This window comes from Fistularia commersonii, chromosome 6 (assembly GCF_037954325.1).
Source record: "Fistularia commersonii isolate RoL2024-O1a breed Wild chromosome 6, RoL_Fcom_v1.0, whole genome shotgun sequence".
Lineage (NCBI taxonomy): Eukaryota > Metazoa > Chordata > Actinopteri > Syngnathiformes > Fistulariidae > Fistularia > Fistularia commersonii.
Genome location: NC_141289.1, coordinates 12,123,200 through 12,147,627, shown reverse-complemented (window position 1 = coordinate 12,147,627; position 24,428 = coordinate 12,123,200). Strand labels below are relative to the sequence as shown.

The 24,428-nt window shown below is 39.3% G+C and overlaps 1 protein-coding gene across 19 annotated transcripts in view; it reads left to right on the top strand.

The window, feature by feature from the left end:
- Nucleotides 1-24,428, top strand: part of mbnl2 (muscleblind-like splicing regulator 2) — a 49,304-nt gene that overhangs the window by 18,332 nt on the left and 6,544 nt on the right. For 3 of the 19 annotated variants that reach the window (XM_086148118.1, XM_086148120.1, XM_086148126.1), the window contains exons 3-8: nucleotides 12,684-12,848; nucleotides 13,838-14,041; nucleotides 17,170-17,430; nucleotides 20,508-20,561; nucleotides 21,077-21,227; nucleotides 23,865-23,900. In XM_086148118.1, the coding sequence (XP_086004244.1) occupies nucleotides 12,684-12,848; nucleotides 13,838-14,041; nucleotides 17,170-17,430; nucleotides 20,508-20,561; nucleotides 21,077-21,227; nucleotides 23,865-23,900 (871 nt within the window). The remainder of the gene's footprint in view (nucleotides 1-12,683; nucleotides 12,849-13,837; nucleotides 14,042-17,169; nucleotides 17,431-20,507; nucleotides 20,562-21,076; nucleotides 21,228-23,864; nucleotides 23,901-24,428) is intronic. The other 16 variants (XM_086148129.1, XM_086148125.1, XM_086148128.1 and 13 more) reach the window with 6 other exon arrangements.

Sequence of the window (24,428 nt, the reverse complement as noted above, 5' to 3'; positions counted from 1 at the left end):
TTTTATCAAAATGTCTTTAGAATAGTTTTGAAATCAATAGGTTCTTCCTTACTCTGTCTTTCTTTCTGGGAAAGGTCAGATTCCCACAGCAGGTGCTTGCTGTGTTCTTTCATTGTATTGCCAACGTACTGTAGAATATTACGTTTGCTGAGGCCCATATTAAACATCAAAATCAATCATCATCACCTTGACTGCTTCCCCCTATGTTTCACCTCTGATTATAAAATGTACAATCTTAAAAGTCACAGAGCTCTTACCCTCGTTGCCATCCCGGTTGCGTGCATGCACATGCACAGACACACACACACACAAACGCACACACACATGCACACAAACCTGCCTAGGGAGCTGCAGACAGTTCGACAGACAGGCCCAGCTGTCTCCCATGGGCCTGCACTTATAATGAGACAGAGATCTTCTTAATTGGCTCCATCTAATTGGGCAACAGAAACACAATCTTTAGGGGCCATGCACCAGAATGGGTTCTTATCCCTTTTTTAGTCGAAATGACTTTTCATCTGTGTCAAACGGTTTCAGAGAATCTCAGCCTGGCATGACATCCCTTCCATGTGCGAAGATGAATTTTGCATGTGCGGGCGTTAATGATGGATTGTTGGAATTATTCTCTGTAAATGAGTAGTATGGTTACAAAATGGTACTGACAGTGACTGACGGGAGCCTGTCATCCAAACACCATGTTGCAAAGGAGAATGGAATTTCTGTCCTTCGAGTGCCGTGCATCGTCTCCTACCTTTTTTCTGCCTTCGGTGATAATGGACAGTGCCGTAAAAGCAGAACCTGTCATGAAAAGGGCAGGTAGAAAAGATTTTGTTTCTAAAATTTCAGAAAATACTGATACTTCTAAATACACTGTACCTTGTCATTGCTGCTGATGGCCAATCAATCGTAATGGAGTATTTATTTATTAATTTGAAATAAAGATGTGGATACAGTTGTTGGGATTCCAAGCATAGAGCTGATCACGGATGAACAGCAGAAGATTGATGTGTATATATATATATATATATATATATATATATATACAGTATATATGTGTGTGTGTGTCTGTTTTTGTGTGTGTGTGTGTGTGTTTGTGTGTGTGTGTGTGTGTGTGTGTATAATTGTAAACATGTAAACACAGACACATATAAACATCTTCTGCTGCTTATCAGTGGTCAGCAGTATGCTTAATACCTTAATCAACGGTATCCTCATCTTCATGCACACACATATATATATACATTACATACACACACACACACACACACACACATATATATATATATATATATATATATATATTAATAAGTGTATATAGTTGGAGTGCAAAACATCATGTCAAGAGAAAATATGTACATTCATATTATTCATTTTATATATATATAATATTATTATTATTATCATTATTATTATTGTTATTTACTATAAAATATTATAAAGTTGTCCATGGTTTAAATTTATGCCACCTGTTTGCTTAATTTGTTTGGTGCTAAGACTACCAAATAAACAAGTTCAAAACTAATTAGATAAAACACAATGGTATCAGTAAAGCATTGATCTCACAAATGAAACTAACTCATCTTATAATGTTTTCAATTTGCCCAGTTACCATTATGTTTTCTGTGCTTTGGATAGTTGAAAAATACAATAATACAAGAAATTACAAAAAGGTTTCTTGCACATTGCAACTGTGCAGCCCTGATCCAAGCAAATCTTATGCAGTCATAAGCCTCAATGATCAAAGTGTTTGTGTGTGATGCGACCGAACAATGTTGCTAATGTTCACTATTCTAGTATTTATTTTTTCCTTCACCCGATCCAGGCTAGATGTATTAGCTAAATCACACCCTTCCCCTTTTCCCTCAGCACACAGGGTGGCCATACCATGCAGGCCAACTTCAGGTCATTGCAGTACGCCTGTGCCTCTGTGTGTGTATGCATGTCTGCATGTCTATGTGGGTGTGCGTGTATGTGTGCTCTTGTGTGTCGTGTATATATTTGGGGCTAACGGGGGGGCATGCAAAGTTCACGGACGAAAGGGAGATGGCCCATTTCATACCCAGCAGATGCCTGTACAAATGACCCACAGCGACAGGTGGAAGACACTAATTGGCAACATGCACCGCCACAGAGTTGAATGAGCCCATCGTGGGTCAGGGCATGAAGGAAGTAGATGGGCATGAAAGGGGGAGAGAAATTTTTACTGGGGGGGGGCTTGAAATGCCACAATATTTGTGGCTGTATCATAACTGGAAGGAATCGCTTCATGTTTAATGACAGCGTGCACACAGTTTTCGTGGCTCTGAAAAAAATCTCTTTAATCCCACTGAGTGTGTATTTTCTCCTGGATTTTTTCCTTTCTGCCTCATTCGCAGCATGGGCCACAGATCATCTTAAAGCAAACCGGATAAAGAGCAGGGTGATGACATGGGGGAGTCGTGGGATCAATATTTTTACTTGCGCAATGATTTTGAGATAAAACACAGCTTTCAGCTCAAAGGCTATTTGAGTCACCGTACCCTAGTTTATCGATCTCATCTCTTTGTCTAAAGGGCATTTGCAACTTTAACCCAGGGAAAATTCTAGTTCAGCCCTCTACCCCTGTTGCCTCAATCTTATGAGGACGGTTTTCTTCATCTCAATATCCCCCAGGTCTCCTTAGCCCGTCAGAAAGAGCATCCTCAAGAGCCTCATCATCACGACTCAAGGCTAGCATGATAATCTGGGCGAGGCTGTAAAGAAAGTAATCCCCTGTGGATGCATGCATGTATAAAAATAAAAATGTACATGAGTCATTACCAGGTTGTGCAATGCTTATTATTTGGATTCATTTACTTTTGCCTTTAGTTTTTAGTTTTTTAAGCATATGTCAATATCCCTCGTCAATATGGAGAACTGATCACGTTAGAAAGACATCAGCAATGCCACATGCCTCTGACATAATTTATTCAGGAACATGAATAACTGCAAGATATCACATCACAAGACACGACTCATAGCCGGGATACTTGTTTGCTCGTAAATTCTTGCTTCGCTAACTAGACTCTCTGATTTCTCTGTAGTTTGAATGATAAACATATACCATCACTTGCTTTTGACAGCAACTGAAGCTTTAATCTCCAAACTAGGTAGTAAGCAGACATACAATGTTTCTGCCCTTATCTGCTGAGTGTGTTAGAAAGAGGCTTTGATGAATAGATCTGTTCTCTCCCTTCCATCTCATTATCCTCCTTTATCTGTTTTATGGATTTATACAACTACTCAACACAGCCTGACATGCGGTCGATTGTGTCAGCAGGAAAGAAGATGTAGGCTAGCCATTTTTTGTGTGTGTTTCAGCATTGTTTGTTTATTTTTTCACATTAGAATTTGAAGAAGAGGTGTACTATTTCTGGAAAGCTTCATAGTTGATTACTAGAAATGGATCGGAATTAGATGTGTATTAGTAAAATCTAAAACTAGGAGAGTAAAATGAGGCTTTCTATCACTCTGGTCTTTCCTCTTGGGCCTGTGGCACAGTTCTTTTCGAACTAGGACATCATGTAACCCATTTCTTGAAAACCTCTAAATGGTATGGCAAACGGAAGTGGGACTGCTGTCACTGAAATGCTGACAGGATGTATCATTAGGAACTGGGAAATGACACCTTGTCGAAAGCAGGCTAAGGGTTCCGTACATTAGCTATGACTCATCCATTAGTAGACTGAGAGGTGGCATTGTCATTGCCCAGGCTTTGTTTGTGTGTGGATTTGCAAAGGTATATGTACAGGAGCCAGTTTCTTTACCTCAAGTTTTCTGGATGTGACAAAGAGCATCCCACCAGCTATGTGCCTGCCTCCCTTGTTAATGTGCATATGTAATTGTGAGTTTGTTTGTGGAGATTAGTGCAGCTCTGAAAGGTAGGTTTGATGTCTCAGCAGGTCACAGATGATCAGATTATCTAAAGCAGTGTTCTAGTCTCCAGTGGGATTAGCGTCGGGTACTGGGACTCTGCAGGTGCTTCACACTGATGCCACTTCTGCCTTACATTGACCATTACTTCAAATTACACTGCGACAACTAATGTAGTTGGAGAGCCCCAGTCTCTGCCAAAGCCATATCACGTTTTATGAGAAATTTGTGAAAATACCTGGATTCCCTTCTAAGTTTTGAATGATGCTGCTAGCAAAGCAAAGATTGCAATGAAAAATGTCACCTCTGTGAGAAAGCTTACTTGTATATGTTGCATGGTTAGTTACATCACTGGGGGGCTGACAAACCCAATTCTAGTATGTGCTATTATATTGATTTTCCCTTGTTTCAACATTTTTTGTCAGTACAGTTGCACTTCATCTTTATGTGCAGGATTAAAAACAAAAACAGGCATTTAATTACTTCTGAGGCAACACCGTCGTACATGTATTTAATTATGTTTCTGTGATAGATGTGCAAAGAGAAACAAAGATTGGGACTTGAATATGTTTTTGCAGAAAGGGTGTCTTCTTTTTTGTTTTTGTCACAATATATTACAAAGGTTTTTAAGATTTAGGCAGCTGACAAGAAAAATATAGTCAGGCCTTTGGCAGATTTAAGTAACTTCTTTCTATTCTGTTTTTATCATTCTCCGTTACAAGCCAAAATGTAAGTAGCCTTAGGCGATCATTACATAATGGTTTTTTAGTGTTTCCTGGAGTGCTGGAGCGTCATTGCTTCAGATTAGAGCCCAAAACAAAATACCGGTAGGATCTTTCAGTGGTTGGATTCTTTTTTGTATTAGGATAAAGGGAAGCTCTGTCCATGTGCATCCAGCGCCTCACTACCTGACTGGGTCCTGGGATCAGTGGCTCTCATTTTGTTGTACCAGCCCTCCAGAGCTATAGCATCTAATTGCTTGGGGCTTTCCCCAAACCTGTGACCCAGTCACCTCTCATCAAGTGACTAATGTGACTCTTTTCGGACTTAAATTATTGATATCACGTAAACAATTTTCAAAATTGTCATCTCTATGCTGTGGAATACCAAAATCAGAGGAGAGAAGTCATGCTTCATCGGTTAACAACTGCCAATGCCTAAATGGGGAAATTGTTTTTTTTTTAGCAAAATAAGTTTACATAATGTCAGCACTTGCAAGTCCCACAACTTTAAAACAGAACAATGTAGTTAACTTCATGAGCAACAAACAATTTGGGATATGAAATGTAGGTAATTTGTCCTGCCATGCAAGTGCAGTATTCCTACAAGATGTAGCTGCTTGTTTAATTTATAATACATCAAAACTGATACATCCTTGACATCAGGGCTTGCTGCTGGCTGTGCAGATTTCCAGATCATGCAACTCCAACTGATCCGGTAAGTCTAAATATTTCAGGTCATGAATATAATTATTCATGGACATAGTTGAAAGGCGCCAAGAGAGTTACGCCGTCTATTTTTCTTTAGAAGCTGTGCATGGTTTCTAATGAGGAGGTACATGTCTAGCTGAAGCAGGTGATTAGGTCAGTTCCTACATTAAATCAAGTGTGAGTGACTGTCATTTTGCCTGGTTCCAAAAGCTACTGTGTATCCCTTGAGAGTTAGAGCTGGAACACTCTGGTTAAACTTGTATATTCTGTAGCTAGTATGCAATTGCTGAACAACAAACTTTGAAAACCTGCGTTAGCTAACATTTCAGGTACAGTGTTTTTGCCTCCAGCTACCCTTCACCCAAAAAGAAAACATAATTCCATTTTCAGTATGTAAAAGGGTGAAGCTTTACTGAGCTTCTGTTATAATTGAATTGAATTGAGTACATTCAGAGAAAGAAAAAAGGCAAATAAACTATCATAAAGAGATGAGAAACATTTTGGTTTATAATTGTTGTTTACAGGGATGGAAGCCTAAAAGAGAGGAAACAAAGTGTTTTGGGTGGAAGTCGAACAATCGAGAAAGCTCATGGTTGTTTCAGTCAGTTACAAATTTAGAGGTAATTCATTCCTGAATCAGTACGATATGCTGATACTTAGATATTTAAGCCATATGTACAAATACCTTTTAGAGACGATCCAGCCAATAGAGGAGAATGGCCTTTGCTTAAACAGAAATTACGTGATGAGCAGCGGGGAAAGAGCATATTGCTTGAACAAGGCAGAGAAAGGAAAGAACAAGAAAGGGATATTAGGGAACCCTTCTAGACAAAGAATGAGTGAATGCTTGTCCGCCTCCCTCTTCTGTGGTCAGTGAGGACGGAACACGTTCCTCTGCTATGCTCTAAAAGGATTACACATATAACAGGCTTCATGTCAAGAAAATTAGAGTCAGTTTCTCTGACTGAATATCCTCTTCTCATCCTGAGATGTACATTTGGATCGATTGTGGATGGGAGAATTGTTACAATTCCTCCCTGATACACAGCTATTGCAAAGTGATATGCTTTAGGAATGTTCTTTCCCTTTTGAATCCATAGTATATGATAATTTTCGGGAATGACTGCCTCGTAGTAGTAAGTTGAGTGTGTGGTCTTTTAGCAATAGGACTTTTTTTTCCTGTTCATTTGTTTGGGGTGTCTAGCTGACGTGGATCACCATATTTGGTTACCCATAGGTTAACGGTGCGTTCGCAGCATCGACCGTGCATTCATCCACTGAAGTCATTCTGAGCCTGTGTGTATGAGTGTGTGTTTTTTTCATTTGTCTTCCTCCCTGATTTGTATTTCATTGCTGTCAGCTCGAACTTTCAGTCACATCTCCATTGATCATGACGTTATGCACAGTTGTAGCAGCAAAATTACATCATGAAAGCTCAGATAGGTAAACAAGTCACAGTCAAGTATGTTTGATGGAAAACACATGCACACAAACTCCTACACAACACCAATTTCATATCATTTGCCCTTTTCAAGTCATCTATATTTTGTTATGTTTTTCTGTTTCAGGTTTATCCATTTTAGTTAAGTACCAGGTTACTAGCTTTCTTACTTAAGACAACCGTAACTACGCGTTTTAATATTAAGGCGGGTTTACATTTTCCTTTAAGGCGACATTGATATCTCCTCTGTTGGCTACAGCCTATAGCCTATAGGCGGCTACTCTCTGTCTTCAGCGGGCCAGAGGATAGAGCGTCTATTGAGGGCAAAATGCAAATGTTACAGTGGTGAGCCGAGGGGCCCACAACTGAGGCGCTATTCTGAAGAGGCAGGGGAAGACTGGCTCTCTGTGTCTGTGCCACCCACAGACACATAACAGTCATCACCCTGACCCTTCTGCCAGGCTCATGAAGAAAGTAGTCAGGGAGCAACATTTCTGCCACTGATGAAGATGGCAGTGTAAAGGGCAGGCTGGGGACGCTAATGCTAGTTATGCGGCAGACAAGATGTCCTTGATATCACCGAATGCTTTCTATTAAACTTGAAATTTATGCACTGTAGAACTGTTAATATCAGGCTCTTCTGTTCATCTGCACATCATCAGAGCATGAAAATTTTAACTTATAAGTGTTTTTCTGCTTGCTTGTTTGTTTCAACGTCAATTTTTGACACATTTCCTCAGCACTGTATTAGGATGAATTGGGTGTTTGTGTTCGAGTGCCAGCGTGTTGACTGTGGTAAATGTTTACCCCTTTTTTCCACTCCTTCTCTCACAATAACAGGTTCAACTGATCATAGTTTGGTCCTGTTTGATTTGGAGGTTGAACGTCGAGGCAGTCAACTTCAAATCTTCAAACACTTGTAGTTAATCTGTAGGTAAAGTGTTCAAGGATAAATAAAAATGCAAATGTGCAACAGACATGAAAATAATATTGTATTTATGCAGTAAATCCTTTAAACTATGGAGCCATAAAGAAGAAGAGTATTTATTTTTTAATTTATCTATGTCTTTGGAAAAACATACGTGGGGATTAATGGCCTCTGCACTGTGAAAAATTAATGTAATCCTAATCTGTCTATGAAATTAACCACCCTTTCTGGATCGGCCTAATGTGGAACATACCTTCATCAGAATTACTAGTGTGAGGAAAGTTGGCAAAGTATAAACTGTATCTTGTTAGCAATTGGTGCTTGAAGGTTGTCTGCAGTAACATCTCATTATGTAATCTCTTGAACAGAGGATCTATTTCAAGTCATAACAAGTGCTAATTTGTCTTTTATGTCTCTTTCATTATCATCCATTTTTCAGTGTGATGCAAGGAGGTCATTATCCAATCAATCCAAGCAGTTATTAATGCACCCCTTAGCATGGATCATAGCATTTTGTACACACAAGAATGGCAGCGGTACAGCATATAGTGTAAGGTTGCCATGTGAGCTACCCTGCTGAAAGGTATAATTTCATGATGTAGCTATGGCTACACACCGGCGGCTTGTGCGTGAATCACAGAGAGGCCTTGGTGCTTTCAAAGATCCTATTCATAGACGGAGGCAATGGCCGCAATGAATGGATTATGCACTTCTCCAAGTGGGTGGCTTAGACAGAATGCACAGCGCGCTGACTTAGTGCACGTGTTTCTTTTTGTGGGCGTTTGTGTGTTCGAATGTGTCTGTCACTCCTCCCAAAAAGATAGAGTCAAAGACCTGAGGATGGCACATTTTTTTCATCTGTGTGCAAACCAATAATGACTCTTCGATTTCAAAAATTCATCAACAAGGAAGACACTTTTCATATGAGATGCAGCACAGCCTTTTAAAAAGCTTACCTCATCTTATGTGCTTTGAATCCTCAAGAATGACAGAGAATTGATATTTCAGATGCAGCCTTCGGGTGATGATCACTATTTTCTACTCATACATTAAAAAAACCCACTGGTTTTGCTGCAACCACTACTATCATCAACATACATGTTAAAATTTACCTGGCCATATTCTATTAAATCATGAATTACTCCTGCTATAAAGCAGATGTTACAGCTTCACCCTCACTTAGAGCTAATCAGCCAGTCGTGATGCGACTGAAAGCATTTTCTGCTGTGCCCAGTATCAGTAAATTAACACTGCCTTAGTTTGATAAATGTATCACTACATGTGTTTGGCTGTACTTCTCTGCTATGGTGTCTACTTGACGTCACCGGTATTATTCAAATGAAATTAGCTCAAAATTTTATTTCAGGCACCGGCCACACCTGAGATTCTATTCTGTGGACTCTGTGACCCTTATGCCTCAACACCATAACAGGATATCAGAATTTTTATGTTTTATCAATGACATCTATTTATAATTAAAAAAAAAAACACACCACAATTTCAGTGTCAGTGCGCATACTCAAACAAATTTCGGCAAATAAAAGACATTGTAAGTGAAACTGAAGCTGAATGATTTGTCACATTTACTGTAAAAATCAAGGCTTATCTCACAGCATCATTAGAACTGCTTTAGGAAGACAGCTCATTAATTTGAATGAGAACATGCTGCTCAGTGTAATTGTGTTTTGTTTTCAGACTATAGTTCAAATCTGACTGCCTGGGTTGCATTTCACCTTCTCAACTGAAACTCTAGCAACCATGGCTCTATTACATACTTTTGCAGGATAGACCTCATTTATTAAATTATTCTTAAAATGCTAATAATGGAAAAGTATTTGGAGAATATGGCAATATATTTGTCCCTAACAAAGTGCTGACTGCTGTTCAAGTGTTAACTCTCTTCATTCCATAAATAACTCTTTGCAAGTGATTTCCGAAGTGATGCCACCATTTTTTAAGTATGAATTATAAATCACCACAAAATTATATCATCAACGAAGCAAAACATAGCACTACAAAAACAAAGCTTAACATGTCCTGCCACAGCAGGAAAGTGGATATGGACAGAGATGGATGAAGTTTTTCTCCTTCATCAGCACTCAGAGTCTGTGTCCGACCTTTGCAGGTAATTCAATTTACTACAAATAATGAATGCATGCAACACACATGAGCTACTTCCTTCCTATATCTTTGTTTGTAAAGCAAGGCAAAGATATAATTAAATTCTGCATTGAAGTTTCCACTGTTTTAAGCAGTCCTTGAATTTTTATTTCCTTGACAGCTGTGACAGTGAGGCTGTATTCTTTTATTTGCTTCCTTCACCTACAATTCAGACAAAATGCAAGACTGAAGTTAAATCAAGTCAAATTTTAAACAAAGACCAGGCATAATGCCCATCAGTGAGAAATGGGTGTCTTACAGCGAAGGAGTCCAAGACCTGCACTTAGCGCGACAGTAATTGAGCATTAAAAAAAAAAGTTGCCGCAATTTACCTTATCACTTTAATGGGCAATAATCATGGGCAATTTTAAAAAGCACTTGTCATTCAATGATTACAGGTGAAGTACATATGGAGCCAAAAAACAAAGGGAACTGTTATAAATGTCAGAGCCGAGGCCGACAATATGTGTTGCGTGTCTTTATTGGTGTCCGCTGGTGTCTGTGAACTCTGCAGGGTGTACTGATGATGCTGTGTTTGCACACAGATTGCCCATCAGTTTGGGAAGCTATCCAGAGTTCAGTCTCAGCACCATCTCCCTCTTACACACGCGCACACTCACAGGGACACAGTGGTGCACCTGCCTCGAAATTTTCACTCTCCTGGAGACACACGTATACCCACACCTTTGAATGTATGCCTGGTGTTTAAGGCTCAAATTAATTATGACACCTTTGAGGATTTTGGTTGCTGGGGTCAGCGCTAGCATTATTCCCCCTGTCTGGAGAGGACTTGATGTTCAATGCTGTTGCTAGTCTCTGTTGACTTACGTAGGCGATACTTGTTTTGAATGTGTGTTTGTGTATGCATTCCTGTGGGTAGGTAATGCTTTTGAATGTGAAATATAAAGGTTAGGACATTAGTGGTTGACTGCAGATTCCAAACCAGGGTGTGAAGGTTAATGTACAGTTCAGTACTTTCAGTATCATTGGGAATTTCACACAAGCTGTCGCCAGCATCGGAGTCTATATACAGATATATTTTTTCAAAAACCTTCTTTTGATATTACTATTGATGTAAAAATGTATAGGGGTCCACATTGTCTACAGATCATATACTTCGAAGGAGCTCTGCAAATATTTGAGAAGAAACACGTTGTAACAGAATTGACCGATGTGTGTTCTGTGTTCTGTCTAATATTTGTCATGTAGAAAAAAGGATAGCCAAGTTTTAATGGTTTCTCCTTGATTAGACTTGAAGATTATTTGTTATTTACAGTGAGCCAAAGGCTATGCTTGACTAAAATTCTTCTCCTTCTGCCTGCTGATCTGACGTAGTTGAAAACAGAGGAATCTGTGTGATTCAGTGGAATCTTGATGGCAGTCTAGGCTTTCAAACTTTTGTGTTAACAGAAATAACCGTAGCATACATTTATTAATTTGCATCATGACCCATGGGACGTGTCCCTGTTGTACTAAAAATAGTGAGAATCTGAATGAGATTATAGATGCTATTACACTTGTTACACAGAAGGCTCACTATTGGATGGCACACAGTACCTTCCGTAGTTTCAAAGACTACATAATTAGTTTCGAAAAATACACCTCTTTCAAGGTGTATTTGTGTGTCGCTTTACTTTACCATCAACATTTCTTCTATTTCAGTTGCAACCAGGCAGAACAGACTCCACCTTTGCTCTCCCTGCACACAAAGTTGCATTGAAGCAGTATCTAAGAGTAGCTGTGTATGATCGATATCATTTCCTCTGCTGAGCACCCTTTGTTAATGAATGGATCAAAGTGTTAAACTTTGGTCTCATGTCCTGTCTGATGCGCCCACCAGACAAAAGTAAATATGAGATAGTGACTTTCAGCGACTTTCAGTGACTGCTATTTTACTTTAAACTTAATTTATACCGTTGAGTGTAGGACTTGAGTAATTAAATTGTGTCTTAACGCATCAGTGGGTGGGTGGCCTGCTGGATTCCATGGCTCAGCCGACTAATTTCCCTATGAGAAGTAATTGCTGAAAGCACTGTATATCAGTGATAATCAAGCCACTGCTTTATGTGTCTTGTGTATCATCAAGCCATTAAGAGTTTAAGTAAGGTTACAGACCAACTCATACTAGACTTGTTCTAATTTGAAGTCATTTGCATGCCCTCCTCCACATAATCGAGCCATGTCCTTCTGGCCACGTCATCTCCCTGCCATCTTGGCTATCGCCAGTTAACCCCCCGCCCCCTTTCCTCCTTGCTGCTAATTCATATCACTCAAATCAGCTCACATCTCTGCCTCCCTTCCTCCCCTGCTTTCACAGTCCAAGCTGCACAACCCGTCTTTTTTCCCTCTACTGCATTTGAAGTCACTTTGTCAGTCCCTCTTGACCTTTCTCTTCTCTTTTCCCTAATCACCTCACATCACACACTGCAGCGAGGATCTATATTTTAATATTGTGTTTGCCATCGGTCTCTGCATTTAATTGTTAAGTAATACCAAAACTTGGGGTTCACGAAGGGGAAAGACCAAGTCCGTTCTTAGGACAGAGACTTCTTCTGCTTCACCAGCTACATAATAAGCACAAATGTCCTCATACCCTCATTATGCATAACCCTCATCTTTTTCGTATGTTCTACCTGAGTCTGACTTTATGGTTCCTCAAGCTCTCTGCCAAGTCCTGAGACAGACAAGTACCTATGACAGGCAAATTAAATTTTGGATACAGCTTTCATTCCTGCTGCTTATTCTGTTAGTCAGAGATCAAGTTGGTTCTTGATGATTTTCTCTCTCCCCCCTTCTCTCTCTCCCTTTCCCATCCACATTGTTTTGTGCAAAGGGCCGTTGCACTCGAGAGAACTGCAAATACCTCCACCCACCAGCTCACCTGAAGACCCAGCTAGAGATCAACGGGCGAAATAACCTAATCCAGCAGAAGACAGCAGCCGCCATGTTGGCCCATCAGATGCAGTTCATGATCCCAAGCACCACCATGCAGCCCGTGGTTAGTGCTGGTAGTGTGTGAAAATAACAGTGCTTTGGTTAATTCAACATCATCCCAATCATTTTTTGCCTACTTAATACTTTGATATCCTACAATGAGCTTTCTTATAAAAGTAAATACATGTTTACCATGTTGACTATTGTCATCTCACTAATATGAATTATTTGGATGTCTTACTTTTTAAATCAAGCTGTCCTTTACTGAGAAAACATGAAAAGTTTGTTACAGGTCATTGATTTTGGGTTTGTAGTTCCTTTTCTCATATTTCAGGAATATTATAGTATGGGGACCGAGGGTTTGTTTTTGCAGATGTTGCAATGCACAAAGCACATCCTTACTTGTCTCCTGGAGATGCTCAGCTCTCAGCAGGTAGACTGCAGTTGCACTGAGCACCTGCCAGGTGTGAACTTCCTTTACTGCATCAATAAAAGGCTGGCATTGCTAAAAAAAGGATTTGCATACTCAGCAGATCTGCTGGTGTGTATACATATACTGTATATATATGTATATATATATATATATATATATATATATATATATATATATAGAGAGAGAGAGAGAGAGAGAGAGAGAGAGAGAGAGAGAGAGAGACTGAAAAAAGCCTCATATCTTTTGTTTTTACCCTCATTTTCCTTTTGTGCCACCTTTGGTCTTAAAACTACTGCTCTGTGCCCGGGGCTGTGCTCTATCCAGCACAACCTCTTTTAGCCATAATTTTTTGATTCATCCATTGTCTTTTCTTTCCAGTTAAAATTTCTCCCTCTTATTAATTACAATACCATTAGATTCAGCATTGTCAACGAAACATAAAATTTTATACCATTTGTTTAAGCATTGTCACTGAAATGTAAAATTTTAATTCAGAAATATGAAGAGAAAAATAAGTGAATAAAAACAAAAAAAAAGAAAGAGAGAAAGGTGAACATTTCAAGTACTTAATGGTTATACATTTGGGGAGTTTGTAACTTTCTCTTTTTCTGTATCTGCAGCAGACTTTTCCAGTCAGCCAGGGCCTGGGTTCCAGTACAGGTCTGAGTTACACACCATACCTGACACCAATGTCCCACAGCATGGGCCTTGTGCCCACAGACATCCTGCCGAGCACCCCTGTTATCGTCCCCGGCAGCCCCCCTGTCTCAGTCACCGCTGGCTCTTCCTCCAACCAGAAGCTGTTGCGTACCGACAAACTGGAGGTGACCCGCCCCGTCTAACAGCATGACAGCTATGTCATAGATTAACGGTGTTGCATTATGACATTAATTATTTTATAGGTCATTGCAATTAAAGGTTATGGAAGAGACAGATTCAATTGGTTAGGCCAACGGCTATCTTTTATTCTCTAATGCCAAACATTTCTATGACTGAATGGTTAGGGTTTTTATATATTAGTTTGCATGCAAGTTCTCTTGGCTCCTGCACAGTGAATATAGGTGGAAAACCATGTCTACTATGAAAAAAGCTTCTTGACTGCCACACTGTTGGCATAGCAACCAAGAAGATAAAGATGTGTGGAATTCCTAGATTCATAACAGATTGTGTTATATAAACAGCCACCAGACAAGAACCCAAGCTGGGCCGGATCATACGACCTCAGTGTCACAATTATTTACAGTGTTCACCTATTTGTTCAGCTACGAACAATTAGAAGTCTTAAAACAATATTCCTGTCTTTTGTTTTGACATTCTTAAGGAAATTGCACGGTATATAGAGTATTCTTTATATGGCACAAGATATTTGGGTTGAGGCCTATTTATTGACCTGGTATTTGACAAGCTGTAATCAGCAAGCTGCTGTGCATTGAGAAAAGAGAACAAGGTTACTTGGTTAGAATGGAGGCATGAGAATGAAAATGAGCATTTGACATATACTAGTTTGGGGTCAGTTAGCACCTCCAAATGTCAGTTTCATTACTGTTTCTGTTAAATGCTCAGCCTTGCCTGAAGGAGTGATTAAGTATGAGCATTCTATTTGATAATTATGTTGACCCTTATCTCGTTTTCACCCACCACTCTGCGTAGGCACGCACTTCATTTATTTGTGACTTGTGTCTCTTTCCCCTCTCTCTCCTCTCCCCTCTATTCTATCGCTGCATCATTTATCTCTAGCCCGGTAACCACATGAATCTGATGGACTTCATTTTAAATTAATTCGGCAAATCCAACTGGCTCATCCGTTCATTTACATTGCAAATGTTTTTTTTGCAATAAGGGGGCCAATTACAATCATTGTCCTTCAACCAGGCCAAAAAAAATCTTACAAAAAAAGACCTTGGCCTATGCTTTCAGAGGAACAGAGTGCATTGAATGATATAATTGCTATTTTAATCGTAAAAGTTGAAAAAAGAGAGTAGAAATATAGATTTGCTGAAAATCTTAATTATCGGTCTACAAATGGTGTCTGTTTAAATCATTAAGTATTCCATTATTTGGATTAGTCACGTGTACTACCTCCATCCAATTATTGTTTTGCATATTTCTATATTAGTGGCGTGGTGGTGCAGTGGTTAGCGCCTCAGCCTTACAGTACAAAAGACCCTGGTTATGACCAGGGGACTTTTCTGTGCGGAGTTTGCATGTTGTCTGAGTGGGTTTCCTTGGGGTGTTTTTTTTTTTTTTTTGGGAAGAAAAAAAAATTGGGAAAAATTGCCCCGAATGATTGAGTGAGTGAATGGTTGTTTGTCCATATATGTGGCCCTGCGATTGACTGGCAATCAGTCCAGGGTGGACCCCATCCGATGACAGTTGGGATAGGCTCCAGCATTCCCTGCGACCCTGAGTGCAGCATAAGCTGAAAAAGATGGATGGATGGATGGATGGATTGTTCTGTATTATGATTGGTTGAATGTCAGACCACTTGTTTCCACGGCATTATGGTCTGGGAATACAGTTAATGCCCCCTGTAATGCTTAAGAAAGGGGTTGGTATCCCTGTGTCTACAGCAGAAGTTGATATCTTAAACAGCTTTATTGGTAGCTTGCCTATAATAACCCCAATTTAGCTGATCTGAATTTTAGAGAAACTGTTCACAAATCTTTTATCAGGAGTTCAGACCCTGGAGATATTTTGCTGCTTAGAAACATCAACTTACCAGTATACTATGTTTTCTGAGTTAACCCAACAACTGTTAAATGCTCCAAAAATCAGCATTTTTTCCCCAGCTCAATGTTCTCAAACATGAGTTAAGGATGCTCTGTTTGTATCCTCCCTATAAAAAATATTCAATATTGCATGATAACACTGTATAACCATACTGGAATGTCTTCAACAGAAACTTGTTGTAGAAAATCCTTAATTCAACATCAACTACCCACAACTGCCTTCCAACAACTCTGTGTGAGACTAGTTTGGTGATTGGGGGTCGTTTTTCCCTTTCTCTATTTATGAAAATAAACAATAATCTCCACAAGACCTGGAGGTGATGTGTAGGTGTGTGCCTGTATGTGTTTATCTCCGCTAGTGCTATCACTTAGCAACTGAATGAAGTCAGCTCTAATGAAACACTATTCCTAAGAGATGTGATTGCACTCCCACACAAAAGCATATGCATGAGAATGCGTGTTTGCCGGTAGATGCAACTTTGTTTATGTACCAATTATACCAGTTCCCTCTAAGGAGTTGAATACTAATTACTATGATTCTGCTTTTTATTTCAATTTGGCAAATATATTTGAACACAGGTAACTTCTCACCAATTTTCTTTGACTGATAAATTATTGAATTATTCATGCCATTCAGAGCACCCTTTTAAATTGCATCTACAGTAGCTTGATTCGCAATTCTTTGGTGGGAACACTGAAGTTGTACTGAAGCTGTTCAGTCAGTGTTAGCTGTGAACACATCACTGGAATGGCAATTATGTGAATTAACCACAAATTCCTAATTTTGTTTTGAAAAATTTGAAAGTGAAAATTACACTCAGTAACCCAGTGTAGATAGCAACAACTGAAAAAAACAACAACAATATATTGATGTAGAGAGGCCTTTAGGCTGGTTGCCCCCTTGATTGCGTTCTTTTCTTACAAAGCAGTCAACGAAGGTCCGGTAATCAGTTGGTATTACTGTAACTGGGCTAGAAATAAAAGGATTCAGCTAATGTAATCAATTTTGTGCTTTTTCAATTCAATAAATTGATCCTGACAGGTACTGAAAGGGACAGACTAAGAAAATTTCATCATCTGTCTTTCCTCCACTATGTGTGTGTGTGTGTGTGTGTGTGTGTGTGTGTGTGTGTGTGTGTGTGTGTGTGTGTGTGTCTATGCCCATGTGTGCACGGATGTACGTGTATGTTTTTGCCCCCCCTCCCAAACTTTCGTGCTTCTAGGTTTGCCGTGAATTTCAAAGGGGCAATTGTGCCCGAGGAGAGACCGACTGCCGCTTTGCTCACCCGAGCGACAGCCCGATGATTGACACAAGTGACAACACTGTCACAGTCTGCATGGATTACATCAAGAGCCGCTGCTCCCGTGAGAAGTGCAAGTACTTTCACCCCCCAGCCCACCTGCAGGCCAAGATTAAGGCTGCCCAACACCAGGCCAGCCAAACAGCTGTGGCCGCGCAAGCTGCTGCCACAACAGCAGCTATGGTGAGAACACAACATAACAGTCTCCCTCTTATACCTCAAGCCTCTATAGTCCTTCAGTATATACCGTAGTCTATATAATCCTTGTAGTAACAACCATTTTAACATTTCTGCATTTTTAGAGAAACTTAAAAGCAGAATTTCTGTACATTTTCAATGGGCCAATATTCACTGAACCTTGAACACTTATTGGAAAGCTTTGTCTTTGTCATCTAGAGGTATTTATTTAACAGATAAACATCCTATTTCTAAGGGTCAGTGTGTGTGTAAGAGCAAAAAAAAGATAAGATATTTTTTCACTCCAAAAATCTGGACAAATATGCCCAACGTTTTTAAGTGGCCAATAAACACAAACCAGTGGTCATAATAATACGCTTCAATGACAATCCCTTTGCCCTCGAATCAACGCTTGGACATTGCTTTTAGGCAACTTAGTACCAGTTTGAATTTTGCTTGTTTATGATACTCGACCACACATAGACACATCAGACATGCATTACATAATTACAAATCATACTGTCTTACAGAGTATGTAAATACACCCACAGTAACATAAAATGTGGAGCACTGCTTTATTACTGTTTCAGACATACCTACCTCAGCTAGTTTGATCTAGTAGATTCCAGAACGCAGTTCATGAACAATAGTCATACCAAAGTGGCCGTTTTATACAACAAACAGGCTTTAGGAAGACCTCAACACATCAGCATAAAGCAGCAAAAACAATCTGTTATTATCTCACTGCAGTCTGGTTTTATTTTCCAATGCCCTTGGTTCATACAGAGACAATGTGCTGGCTCACCCCCCCCCATTCCAACCCCCCTGCTCTCAATGATAAGTGAGGCTCTCTGCAGATCAGTGCAAATTAAATCAAGGCTGGATGAGAATATAGCATCATGGGCGGGGGCTTACCCTCCTCTGTCTTTCGTTGCCCGAGGAAGAGACAAACATAAAGGAAAGGTAGACACTTGGAAATGCAGACAGAGAGACAGGTTTGGCACTATGTCTTGTCTGCCCCACCCTCCAGCAGGCTCTGAGTGGCTTATTCTGAATGGTCCCCTTGGCTGCCGCTATTGCACACCTTGTTTTACTGCGCCAGTGTGCTGACTGACTTTTTCCCACCGTGGCTTGGGCATGCTTTACGCGTTGCACATAGCTCTCTCTCTCATTGGCTGGCTCCATTGCTGCTTGCTCTCCCTATTCTTTCTCTGTAGAGTCACAGTGTTGACGATAAGACAAATGCGACTGCAGGTCAGTCTTAGCTGTCCACATGAAAGCAGATTGAATGAAAGACAGAAACTCATCAAAGACTGAAACATTTAGCCTGGGACCTCAAGGCATTATAAAATTTAATTTTCCTTAAGGTATCACAACCCCAGCTCATCCACTGCCCCATTAGGCATGTGATGAAATGTCAAACCACAAGATTTAGTTTATCATACTAGATCATTCTCTCTCAGTCTGATGCTCCACAGTCCTCTCTGTCTTCATACGCCCAAGTTTATCAACTTTATGGCCAAATTCTCAATATACCATCAGCAGTTACATGCTGGGCTAGAGTTGTCGAGAGTAACCTTAAGACAGTGGGTTTAGTCAGCACATTAAATCCAATTTTCTTTAACCCTACCTAAGAGACCTGTAAACTCTATTGCTTTACCACTGTAAATGGATAATATCCATAACTCACTGTAATCTGAAGCAAATAATTGACTACAGAGACAGACATCAATAGAAATTGTTACTGCAGGGATCCTATTTTTTATATTACATTTTAAAGGTACCCTACTGTGTGTTGCTTGCCAAGCTGTGATCTTCTTCCTCATTTGTAGTGGAATGCAGTCATCTTTGCTTCTCATCTCACTTGAAGGGACCATCTTCCATTTTAACTAACTGCAGTGTTTAAGTCTGTTAACACTACAGAGCAGCAGCAATGCATTGTCTAAAAAAGATTTACACCTATTGATTGTTAAATCCACATACATGAAGCAAGAGGCGTGTGCATGGAACCTTTATGTTGCGGCCCTTTTATTTTTCTTTTCTTTTTTTTGGCCTCTCACTTGTGGCATCGATCTCTAGAAAGCACTTAATAAACACCAATAGCTGTGAATAAAGTGATGAGCATTTACGTTGTTTTTGGCGTAACATTAAATTATATTATCTTATAATCTGTGATTAAATAGTTCTTTTAACTTAAGATCTTTTTTCTCCCCATATTTAGGAGAAATTTTTGGAATAAACAGCGCTCCACATTCTGTTATTGCAATCTAACCACCTCACATTGACTTCACTGATCACATTAACATTTTTCATATAATTTTGATGGCATTTAGCATAAAGTATAAGTTGACGCCACCACAGTAAATGGTATTATTACTTACATGTATTATTGTTTGGTTTATGATCAAAGCTGCTACAAGTTTTGACAGTATTTATAGCTTCATGAAGGAATTGGTGCTGATCTGGTCTTCATGGCTGTCCATACGCGTGTCCAGTTTTTTGCTGGGGGCAGTTCAATCATTTAAGGGACTTTGGCCAAATCCCAGTTATGTCCCCATCTGTAAGGGTCTTTCATTCTTTCAAACTGGCTCAAAACTATCTTAAACCATCCAGAAAATTCTTCAGAGGAGCACTGTATTGAGTATGTAGGTTTGAAGTATCTGGTCTATGCAGATCTGATATAGTGTCAGTGAATCACTTGTGTATATCTCAATGCAGTTTGTTGTAGATGTTAGCTGACATTACCACTAAATGCTTTCCCAGTAGTTTTGAAGTACTTCGTAGAATTTTGCTTTATTTAACCTAAATTTAATGTAGATGCTTTTTTTGCTTTTGTACTAATTCAAAAAAATAGCTGTGTTTCTTAAAGTAAACAAATCAATTTTTGTTTATGTGCATGCCTATTGTTTTGTATGTGGTATACTTGCATTCAGATTATTTTTGTTTTGTTTTTTTCCTTCTCACCTATCCACAATGCAATGCTGTCCCCCATGATGCACCTCTGCTTGCTGTTACCTGTATGTTAATACGCTTGAATCCCATTGGCCCACTGCCATCATGTGCTCGCTGCCTGCTAATTAAAGACTCAGTCGACTGCCAAAGCAATGAAGCGACCCCTCGAGGCAACTGTAGACCTGGTACTTCGACCTTTCACCTTTTGCTTTGCATGTAGCTTCTTTAATTGTACTGTAGCCACTCACAAAATTTAAGTTTGCTCTTTTGTTTTTGTGAGACCCTGTAAAACACAATTAGTATAATATTATAGATTATTTTTGACAATTATAGATTGTTTAATACATTATGACATTACTAAATGCACTGTAATGTTAAATTAATTCCAGATTGCACATTTCTGAAGTATTTTCTCAATGATGCCCTTGCTATGATGTAGTTTCTTATTCTCCTTGTGATAGCTACAGCAAGTTTCCCATTTTATCCAATTTCTGCTGTGCATAGTCAAATAGTCAAATGAGAGACATGTAAATATTAGTGTTTTCCTCTTTAAGTGTGTAGTTCAAATCTACTGTTCTTTTGTGTTGTGTGTGTCTGTACACATGTGCATGTGTGCGTGTGCGTGTGCGTGTGTGTGTGTGTGTGTGTGTGTGTGTGTGTGTGTGTGTGTGTGTGTGTGTGTGTGTTTTCCGGCGGGCAGGCATTTCCCCACAGCGTCCTCCAGCCCCTACCAAAGAGACCAGCACTAGAGAAGAGCAATGGAGCAAGCTCCCTGTTCAACCCCAGTGTTTTGCACTACCAGCAGGCGTTGGCCAATGCACAGCTCCAGCAGCCTGCTTTCTTTCCCACAGGTAAGAGCTCCTAATCAATAACCACAGCACACAAATGCAGAAAGAGGCACCCCTAGAAATGCAAAGCGTGCATGCATTCAGACAGACAGAATCACTCACTGAATGTTCTCCTCTAACCTTTTATCTGTCACAAATCAGACTTACGTAATATGTCCTGATAAATTGAGGCATTCTCTCACGACCAGGCAGGAACATCTTTGTTTTAGTTTGAGTGAAAATGCACATAAGGAGCCCACTGACATGATATGTACCACCATCTCTGAAACTTTGATCCTGTGCCTGCCAGCAACAACATGTAATTGCTGCCAGTTGGACGGGCAGTACACAATGAGATCGGGGCATAACAGATGTGATATATTACCAAGTCAATTTGATATGAATGTAACACAGACGCAAAACAACGCATTCTAAAGGCTGTTAAAACTATTAAGACGCCATATTGATTTAGAAATAAGAGCAACTCTTTTTATGGAGCAATTGATTTTTTTTCAACACTTGCTAACTTTTTAGTGCATTCAATTCCTTTTGTAAATGACAATAATATTGGGAATAGGTAAATCAATTTCATTCCAATCTGTCCCTGCATTAATTCAGGTCAGCTCACATTTATCTCCTTGTTTGTCGTCACCAAAAGTAATGTTCTCTCATAGAAGCTAACAGTTTCTTAAGCCTCTGGACCACTTAAGTTATAAGTTAACAGCTGCTAATGCTTTAGACTGCAACCACATTGACACATGGGAATGAGGATCTTCTCCCTAACTCCTTTCTCTGTTTCCTCTTGGTATGAGATGCCTGAAAGTGCCCCCCCCCCATCTTCCCGCTGTACTTTTGTGTGGGAAAATACCCACAAGTCAAAGTCAAGTTTACAAAAACACATTTTTTGCAGTGTGAGTTAAATGCTGGATGGGTGCATTTTCACATCACTAAGGATAGAAGCAGCTGTTTTCTAAAAAGCTAAAGAAAACAATCTGAGGTTTTCCTCCGATGCTTTTACTGTAAATATGCATCTGTTAACTCTGCTCATCAATACATATTCAACCTAAACTAGATTTGGATGAAAATCTCCACAATGCTCCTCTGGTGTTGCACGGTCCCTCTCCTCTGTCAGATCATTTCTCCCTCTATTTTAATCTTTCTTTAATCTCTCTCGATTTTGAAATAATTATTTGGAATTTATGTAAATCATGTCATTCATTATGTAAACAGTTTTCAATATATTCATAAAGATGCTGGGTGCATCATGTAGTTTCAGAAGAGAAAAAAGAGTGGCAATCAGCAACAAGACTTTCTATTGTTAGTAAATTAATAAATTACATTTATAACATTACTTCTTGTGGATCAAAGTAAAAAAATACAGATTTTCATTCATCCCATCAGAAACAAAGAAGAACAGAGCCAGATTGACAGAGCAACATAGATATTTGATGGTTTTTGTGACATCAAAAAATTGCCTAATGTTAGAAGCAGCACTTAATTGATATCATACTGGAGCTAAGGTGAACACATGATACTGTTGAATAGTCTTTAACAACCAGCTGCACTAGATTACAATGTGATGCAGGAAAGATGACAATGTAACTCTAGGAAGACATTGGCAGATGTTTCATATAAAATGGGGGTTATAATAAGGGAAGCCATAAGTCATATGTTAGACTTGTGGAAAACAATTATTGGAATATGTTGCATCAACAGCACAACTGTCAAACACAATATCAATATTAATCAAATATCACCATTAAATTTCAATATTGTTAATATTATGCCTGGCATTAGTCGTCCTTCAAGGGATTCAAGGGTTTTCATTGCCATTTCACTCACGGAGAATGGAATGATATTAGTCAAATTAGTCCTGACATTACCAACAATAACTTGAGCCAAACATCATTGTCAATGGAAGCAATGTCAGTGTGTAGATGTTGTTTTGAAAATGTAGGTATATTAATAATAATAATAATAATAATAATAATAATAATAATAATAATAATAATAATAATAAGGATAATGATAAAGATGAAAACCTCAATCTGCAGTATTCTTATGTCACTCCGATATCAGTTTGTCTTTGAAAATCTCATATTAGTCACTAAGACTGGCTAACCAATGCGCGCGCGCGCACTCACACACACACATATATGTGTATGTATGTATATATATATATATATATATATGAGCTGTGCTCTGCTCAGAAAACCCTGCAGTCTGTCAAAAAAAATATATGAACCCATGCTTCAGGGGCGATAAAGAAAAAGCCTCAATTAAAAAAATGGTTATTTCCTTTTAAATACCTCCCTCCCCCTGATACAGTTTATGAAATAGACTTGAAACACATAAGACCCGGCTACATTTCATGGCCTGCAGTACCTGCTGAGTCGGCTTATGTTTGGCTTAGCATCAGCTTTTTGTAAACTGCAATTTTTCACTAATATATTAACTGATAAAGGCAGTTTAGTGCTTACTGTGTTGTCTTTCAACATCAACGACGTGGCAGACGCATCAGAGCTGAGTGAACTTTTTTTTTTTGTCTTGTCTAACCTTGTTCTTCTCTCACTCAATTAACCCATTTATTTGCTCCTCTCTCTCCCTCTGCCCACCCCCTCCCCCACCCTCTTTCTATCTCTCTCTGCATGAACACAACAGGGTCAGTCTTGTGCATGACTCCTGCTAGCAGTCTTGGTAGGTCCTGACCCTCCCTCTTGCCCTCTCACACACATTGCTTGATACACGGGTGTACAATTGGAGAATCAGCAGATGATAACTGCAGGCCTCACATCTGCACCTTTTGTTTATAATGAAATGTTGAAAATGTTTTAGGATATACCAGCCGATAACATTTGTTTTTCATTTTTTAACCAGGGAGGCTGAGCTAGGAATCAAACACACCTCTCCAATTGTCATTTTACACGGATGAATTGAGTCTTCTACCAACCGTCTTGCTAATGACTGTTTATAATGAAAAGGATAGCAAGACTAAAATATTGGAGAACAATCTGTTTTTAAGCTTTAGGATAGCTACTGTCTGTTTGCTGTGCTGTGTTCATCAGGAAATTTAAATCAGTTTCCCAGAGAAAGTTTCTCAACCACACAGCAGGAGAATTTGTCCAAGATAAATAAATTCATAGATAAACTGCACTGCTCAGCAGGTCTTGACACATTTGAAGATTTAAGGAATGAAATAATGTTTTAAGAGTGTTTAAACTACAT